This window comes from Delphinus delphis, chromosome 11 (assembly GCF_949987515.2).
Source record: "Delphinus delphis chromosome 11, mDelDel1.2, whole genome shotgun sequence".
Classification (NCBI taxonomy): domain Eukaryota; kingdom Metazoa; phylum Chordata; class Mammalia; order Artiodactyla; family Delphinidae; genus Delphinus; species Delphinus delphis.
Genome location: NC_082693.1, coordinates 23,047,419 through 23,055,475, shown reverse-complemented (window position 1 = coordinate 23,055,475; position 8,057 = coordinate 23,047,419). Strand labels below are relative to the sequence as shown.

The window sequence follows — 8,057 nt, the reverse complement described above, 5'->3', positions numbered from 1 at the left end:
ATTATCCTATTATTGCTTCAAAGCAGAAGTATGGTGTATTAGGTGTGTATTTGTTTGCTAGGGCTGCTGTAACAAAGTACCAGAAACCGGGTAACTTAAAACAACAGAATTTTATTCTCTTACAGTTCTAGAAGCTAGAAGTCCAAAATCCAGGTGTTGGCAAGGGATGGTTCATTCCGGATGTTTTGAGGGAGCATCTGTTTATGCCTCTCTCCTGGTTTCTGATGGTTGCTGGCTGTTTTTGGCTTTCTTTGGCTTGTAGACACATCACTCCAATCTCTACCTCCATCTTCACATGGTATTATCCCCTGTCCTCCATTTTTAAGATTAAAAGCATGGCCTTTAAATCAGATGGGTGTGGGATTTGAATCCAGGCTCTGTTTCTTTGTGATCTTGGGCAAGTGCACCTAACCTCTCTGAACTTCAGTTTCAGAGAAAATGGGAACAATATTATCTTCTTGAGGACCACAGTGATTAGGTGAGTAATGTTTCAGAAGGCATAATATAAAGGTGGCCATTAGAATTAAGCTCAGGGTCAATGCAGCAGCCACTTTTTCTCTCAATTTTGTATATTTTAGTGGGATAAAGTACAAGGCCTATCCCGTAGAAATTTAAGGACAAATGAGTATGAATCCTTATAGAATTATTTCATATCCAGAGACTTCTCAATTTCTGAGCAAGATGTTAAGAGACTTAGTTCCTTGTTCAAACTGCTTATGCTTTCGTTTTACTCTCTCTCTAAGAGTAAAGTAGGTAGATATGACTGGAATTAGAAGAGCCAGAAAATACTTATTGTTTTCCCTGATATCAAGTACTATGAAGTTCGTTCTATATTGAAAGTTAAAAACTCACCTGTAATGCTATCAACGGGCAATAATGCTATGTGTTTCATGCAGTGTATAGAGTAAAGCATGTACTGTCATGTACATAGGAGTTAGTAAGAATAACATACTCTTTCAGTTAGAAAAGATCTTAGAGGTGCAATCACTCAATCATGATAGAAATCTTTTCATTAGCCTTAGTGACCAAATAACCCAGTATACTGTAGAAGCTAGGCTGGTTTCATGGGCTTGTGACACATACTTAGAGGAGCCCTGTGCTTGGCTTAATGCTCTGCTGTCCCTGTCTTGAAATTTTTAATAGTTTTTAAACAAAGAGCTCCATATTTTCAGTTTGCACTGGGCCCCACAAATTATGTAGTCAGTTCTGTGTAGATCAATTTTAAATATTAAGATTTTTAATAATTGGTATTTGAAAACTGCATTAATCCAATGACTTTGTCAGAGAGCTATTTTTAATCAAAACTAACTTTATAAAAAGTGAGTGAACCAAACTTCCGGTTATAAGATAAATAAGTACTTAGTGATGTGATGTACAGCATGATGACTGTAGTTAACACTGTTGGATGGTATATTTGGAAGTTGCTAAAAGATAGATCCTAAAGGTTCTCATCACATGGAACATTTTTTTTTTTTGCATCTATATGAAATGATGGATGTTAACTAAACTTATTGTGGTTTTCATTTCATAATATATGTAAGTCAAATCATTATGCTGTATAAACTAATACAGTGCTGCACGTCAGTTATATCTCAATAAAACTGGAGAACACTAACTCAAAAATAAATAAATATGCACTTACAGAAAAAAGTGAGTGAACAAAGTATGTCTATTCACAAGCATGGTAAATTGACAATATGCAAATATCCAGGTATGCAACTCAAATATCCATCAAAACAGTATAGATTAAATACATTATGGTGTATACATACAACATAGAATACTACTTAGACACATACATCTTAATCCCAGTTGAACATTAGAATTATCAATACTTTAGGAGGTTAAAAAAACCCGTCTAGGCCTCTCTCTGAGATGCTGTTCAATTGGTCTAGGTGTGTTTGCAAACTTGGTGGGGTTTTTTGCTTTTGTTTTAAGTTTCCCAAGTCAACCTAATATGCAGGCAGGACTGAGAACCACTGATGTCGGCCTTATAAAGGATGAAGTGGATATAAATGTATTAGCATGGAAATTTTCCCACAATATATAGTTTTTAAAATGCAGGTTACAAGACACTTATAGATATAATTCCATTTGTGTAAAATACTTTTCATATGCACTACACATTCTTGAAAGGTAAACAGTAAACTGGTATGGGGTGTTGGTGAGACTCCTGAAGACCTAACTTTCTATACTTCTGTACTTAAATTTTTACATCAAAATGCAGATTTAAAAAAATGAGAATACAGTATTTTTAAAATCAGCCAATGCTTCACATCTTTATTTTCATTTAAAAAAACATGGTGAGTCTGACATATCTTCCAGCTATTTATTTTTTTAAATTTATTTTAAAAAATGTATTTATTTTTGGCTGCGTTGGGTCTTCGTTGCTGCGCGCGGGCTTTCTCTAGTTGCGGCGAGCGGGGGCTACTCTTCGTTGCAGTGCGTGGGCTTCTCATTGCGGTGGCTTCTCCTGTTGTGAAGCACGGACTCTAGGCGCCTGGGCTTCAGTAGTTGCGGCACGTGGGCTCAGTAGTTGTGGCTCACAGGCTCTAGAGCACAGGCTCAGTAGTTGTGGCGCATGGGCTTAGTTGCTCCACAGCATGTGGGATCTTCCTGGACCAGGGCTCGAACCCGTGTCCCCTGCATTGGCAGGCGGATTCTTAACTACTGCACCACCAGGGAAGTCCCTCTTTCAGCTATTTATAACACGAATGTTTACAATTTGTATTAGACTTTTCAAACTTTTGGTAGACTTACACTTCAGTATAGAAAATGTTGTCACAGGCATTGTCTCCTTTGAATTAGTTGAAGTCATTCACATTTTACAGATAAGAGAACGAAGAGTTAAACCACTAGACTCTGCTCTTAAGAGAATTGGGACTCAAACCCACATCTGATTCCAGGTTGAAAACTCTTCTTACTCTGTTACACCACCTTCTGGATAGCTTACGCTACACAGCTTTGCTGCAGACAGGGGTCACTATACACATGGAAACGTAAGTTGACCGAGTATCATAACCTGCCAGGCGCATTCCAAGTAACAATAATTCTTGCTTGACAACTTGAAGAGATGTCTCTCGCACCTATTTTTCCCTGCTTATCGAAGACAGAGGGCTAAAATGGTTTCCTTGGACTTTTGGTTTCCTGGAATGAAGGAATGTCATATTTAAGAAGTTTGGAAATCAGCGTTCTAATTGTGATTATATTTCATCCAATCATCAGCCAATGACGTAAGCTTTACCGGCAACTCCTCCTAATCTGACCTCTTCACCCCTCCTCCTCTGCCACTTTGGTCCAGGCTACTCTTTTCTCTCCTCTAAATTATTATAACAGTTTCTTAGCTGCCCCCACCCCGGGAGCTGCCACTCTTTTCTCCCTGCAATCTAGTCTCCACCCAGCAATCCAGTGAGGTTTTTAGTGTGTAAGTCAGATCAAGGCATGTCTGTCCCCATATCACTCAGAGTAAAATCCAGAGTCCTTACAAATATGATCTGCTTCTCCTGTTTGCTGGCTCCTTCTCCGACCTCATCTCCTAACAATCTCCTTCCAGGTCACTTTGCTCCATCCACACATCCTCTGTTGCTATGCCTCAAACACATCAACTCCACTCCCGTGTCAGGCCCTTGGCACCGGCAGTTCCCTATGCCTAGAACACTCTTTCCCAGATACCTGCACTGATGCTCTCTCTCCATTCAGATCGCTGGTAAATTGCCCCCTTCTCTCTGAGGCTTCCCTTAACCACGTCATATAAAATAGCATCTCCTTCACGCTCTCTCCCCTTACCCATACTTAATTTTCCTTTATACCACCCCTGACATTTATTTAAATATGCATTTAAAATATATGTGCAAGTATTTGTTTATTGTCTATCTTCCACCATTAAGAGGAAAACTCCCTGAGAGTGGGGACTTTGTTCTTCTTAATGCTGGACTGGCAAGGCATGGAACAGGGCCTACCAAGTAACAGGTATTTAATAATCACGTGGAATGAACTGATCTTCCATGTACACTTTTAAGCATTTTTTGTTTTGTTTTTTTTGCTTCTGTCCTCTAGAAGCATAGAGGGAAAATTATGTTTCCTTCCCTACAGTGCTGTTATAATCCCACCCAGGCTTTTAAGTAAAGATGTTTTTTATACGTGAATACACTTTCCTTACTGCAAATGCTAAACAGATGTTAATCATTATTACGAGGGATAGTTAAATGGGTCACTGTGTTTAAATCATAGGTAAAGCTAACACTTGAGTCCTAGAGGGATCCCACCAAGGTCCTCTCTGTGCAGAGGAAGCAGCTTGGGATGAGGTGGGATCAGGGTAGAGAGGAAGAGAGCCAGGCTAGGTTTTGCTTAGGAGTCCTGAAACGAAACCGGTTTTGTCAATGTAATTAAACCTGTTCTACCCACTTCCCACGCACAGAAGTCAAAACACACTTTACACTTTCAAATGCTAGACTTACTCTGTCAACCACACAATTTGTTTTTCAAATCGAACTTTAAGGGTGACTTTATTATCCTCTCTTCCCACTTTAATTGTTGAATAATAAATAAAAGATTAAGCTAAATTGTTACATTTTCCCTGAAATACAGGCAGGATTTTTTCTGTCCATAATCATGATACTAAGATGTTTTGACCCAGGTGATGGTTTTCATTCAATGTGGGGTCGGGGAAGAGGAGAAAAAAGAAATCCCATGAGGGGATGATGCAAGAGGATGAACTTGCTTATTAAAATAAAATATTTTTTTCCTTTTTATCTTACAGGCCAGTCTCATCTCACATAGCCAGTTCAGAGGATGCTAATATAAACCTTGCCCACCTCTCTCAGCCTGTCTTTCTGACTCAGACAGTTTCCAAGCAGTTCCCTGATGGAGACACAATCTTCAGTTTCCAGGATGAATCGTGCCACGGCCGTCCCTCCCGGCAGATGGCCCCTCACTGTCTCACGTTTGATACTGTCCAGGACAACAGTATGTCTGAGGTCTTCAGGCTTTCCTGGCACACCAAAGATGATAAACAGGCCCAGACAATCCTCTCCTATCAAGTTACAGAATTCTTCCAGCTTATCAAACCTACTTCTATTGCTGAAAGACCCCTCTGCCCTGGGTTCTGGATTGGAGGGGTCACAAGGCTCCGATTCCACAGGAGGATGAGAAGACATCTGTAGAGTCTGTACTGCCAGCTGGAGCCTTATTTGCTTATCGGATGCCCAAAATGTCCAAATCCAGTCCGCCCCAAACAGTAAGGCTTGGTGTTTGGTCATCTTGGTGGTAGTAAGCCAGTTGTCAATGCCTTTTTCATGGCAGAAAGTGACGAAGTGGATTAAGAAGATCTCATTGAGAGTGTTTGGAGCTGGGCATAGATTAGTCAGCGTGTCTTCAAATCCAAGATACTCCTTCAGTTTCTGGGCTGCACGGACTATAGCTCCACTGACCACCTCACAGATGCCGAGAACCTCTTTGCCGTCCTTTAGAGCCAACTGCTGCGATGGTTTTTGCCCCGTTTTCCCTGCACCCACTCAGCACTACTGCCGCATATCAAACAGGCGAACTGTCCTTTCTCAGAGTAAGAGTTTTGCAGTGAAGTCACATCTGCTAACATGGTCCCAGTTTTCTAACTCTTCAGGGAAGCATATATACACAGCGCTAAACAAACATGTAGGTCTTCCTGTTGGGTGTGTTGTACTCATACAGATTCCTGCTGGTTTATTAAGTTAGAGATATTAACTTTCACAAAAAAACCATCTGTCTTTTACTTGTATGTACTCTACTTTTAATATTTGGTAACCTCTTCCAAGACACGTTTCCTTTTTCCAAATTTTAGTTTAATTAAAAATAGTACTTAGTTCTTTAAAGAACCATACATATAGAACTCACTTCTTTCTGCAACTAACTTCTCCAAACCTGTAGGCAAGTCATTTCCCTTTGCTTTTCTGATATCCCTCTGCCATGAGTCCTCATCCCCCAGCTCAGCTGCCTGTGTTTCCTTTCATACAGAAGTTTCTCAAGCAAAGGCCTCAAATTTCTATGTGTTGATACATGCTATAAATCCTACTCAAACAAATTTATGGGAGTTTGTGAACTATAAAGAGTTGGTGTTACTATTCTCTAGAGCAGAAATAAAGGCTACTGGTTATTCCAAGCAAAGGAAAAGAAAGTAACAGACGATAAAAATATGAGGCAATTATCAATTGACTTTATTTCTTTTCATATGGTAATACCAGCAGTGCATAATATTTTGTAAATAAAATATATATCATCAAAAAATTTTAACCATATCACATATCATCAGTGATGTTACATTGTCCTGAATAAAGAATACTTGGCATCTATAACTGTCTCCTGGTATTTTTCACCAGGTTTGAATAACAAATTGTTTTTCAAATGGTGACACATATTCACATTAAAATAAAACACAAATACGGTAAGAGTCCAATACGGTTACCAAATAATGAATGATAGGGGGCAAAAGATTATTATTAGCACTAAAGTATTTTAGTTATGAATAAATAGTAATTTAGTATCACAGGTTCCTTGATGAAAAGCTTGGTAACTTGTTAGCTTGAAAGATCATACCACTGACATTCAAATACAGTTTATTAAGCAAGTCCACTGACATATACTGAACTACCCACCCTATGCCAATTTGTGAAAACCTGTCTTTACCACCATTGGCTATCATGAGTAATGATGAAGTACTGAATAAAAAAGAGAATATTCTTTCTAATACCCCTAGAAAATAATAAACATAATAACAGTTTTTGTTGCAGCTTTCTTTATAAAGAATGTCTGGGACCTGTGCTACAGAAAAACATGAACTGCATTTTATCATCACAATATAGCCATTATGAAACTAATTGTGCAGGCTTTGAGTTACTGAACTCTGATTGAGACAAAATATTCAGACAAGTATTCAGCTTTTTAAAAAAAATCCCATTCACTAATAGCCTGAGAAATGTACAATTAATAACATTAGGAAGACTGTCAGTATTTTGATGTAATGATATATTTAGCAAAGAGGAAGATAAGAAGCTTAATACTGTATAGGGCTTTGTTTTGTTTTGTTTGTTTCTTCAGAAATTATCTCTACAAAATTTGGGGGAGTTTCTGAATGCATTCAAGTTAATAGTATTTAAATGTCCCTCAAATTCTCCCTTATGAGGTAAGAGGATCCAAGATTAAGGTTGAAATTCTTAAAAAGCTATTCAACAATTTTGTGATGTATCCTCAAAGAAGGGGTATGTCATATATGCTAATTTAGTCGGCATGATCAACATCATTAAATTCAGTTTTGGAGAAAGAAAGATCATTTATGACCTCTCCAAGAACCAGCTGGTATACGAAAATTTTGATCCCTGTATTTTTTTTAATGTGATCTTTTTACCATCTTCCTTATGTCACAAAATAAAAGTTCTATTTTCTATGTACTAAGTATATACATATATTTAGAAAAATATATAAAAATGGGACAATATGTGGAGGCACGTGGAGGTGTGGCTGGCATTTAGTGGGCGCACTGAACGCTTAAAGAAATTCCACATGTTGATTTTGAAAGCATATAACGTCCTGCTTCAAGGGCTGCAGTGCTGTCAAAAATCATTCCCTCACTGGTTACTGCTTCCCAAATCCTCCACGCTGTGAATGTAGATGGAAACACTATGGCAAAATACTCATATTAAATGCAACACTTTAAATATAATATATCACAGATTTTTTTTCTTTACATTAAATAGAGGAAAAACAATTATACTCTCATTCACCAGTGTCTTATCTGTCATGGCAACTTTAGAATCGGCACCTATTCCCTGCTTTCCATTTCCACTTCTAAACGAGAAGTGGGAATGATGAACAATATACAATCTGTTGCTTATTGTAGATACTGTGACTGTTTGAGAAATAAAGCGGAACAAAGATGAAGGGTTCCCCGTGCTCATCCAGGTGCTGCGGTCAGACATTTGAGTCTTCATCGGTGATGCTGGCGCTGGGGGAACGGGCAGCAAAATCTTTAAACATCTCGTCTTCCTTTAACATGTGCTGGAAGACAAGGAGGTGGGAGTCACACA

The 8,057-nt window shown here is 38.5% G+C and overlaps 2 protein-coding genes across 8 annotated transcripts in view; both read right to left on the bottom strand.

Annotated features, from left to right (window-relative positions):
* Positions 1-4,784: 4,784 nt before the first annotated feature.
* Positions 4,785-6,676, bottom strand: REP15 (RAB15 effector protein). The gene is made up of 2 exons (XM_060025946.1): positions 6,661-6,676; positions 4,785-5,512 (listed from the first exon to the last, which is right to left on the bottom strand). Exons 1-2 carry the CDS (start codon positions 6,674-6,676, stop codon positions 4,785-4,787), a joined length of 744 nt encoding a protein of 247 aa, XP_059881929.1.
* PPFIBP1 (PPFIA binding protein 1) overlaps positions 6,175-8,057 on the bottom strand; it is a 177,850-nt gene continuing 175,967 nt past the window's right edge. For all 7 annotated transcript variants that reach the window (XM_060024499.1, XM_069541193.1, XM_069541191.1 and 4 more), the window contains one exon: positions 6,175-8,028. In XM_060024499.1, the coding sequence (XP_059880482.1) occupies positions 7,942-8,028 (87 nt within the window). In that variant the 3' untranslated portion in view covers positions 6,175-7,941. The remainder of the gene's footprint in view (positions 8,029-8,057) is intronic.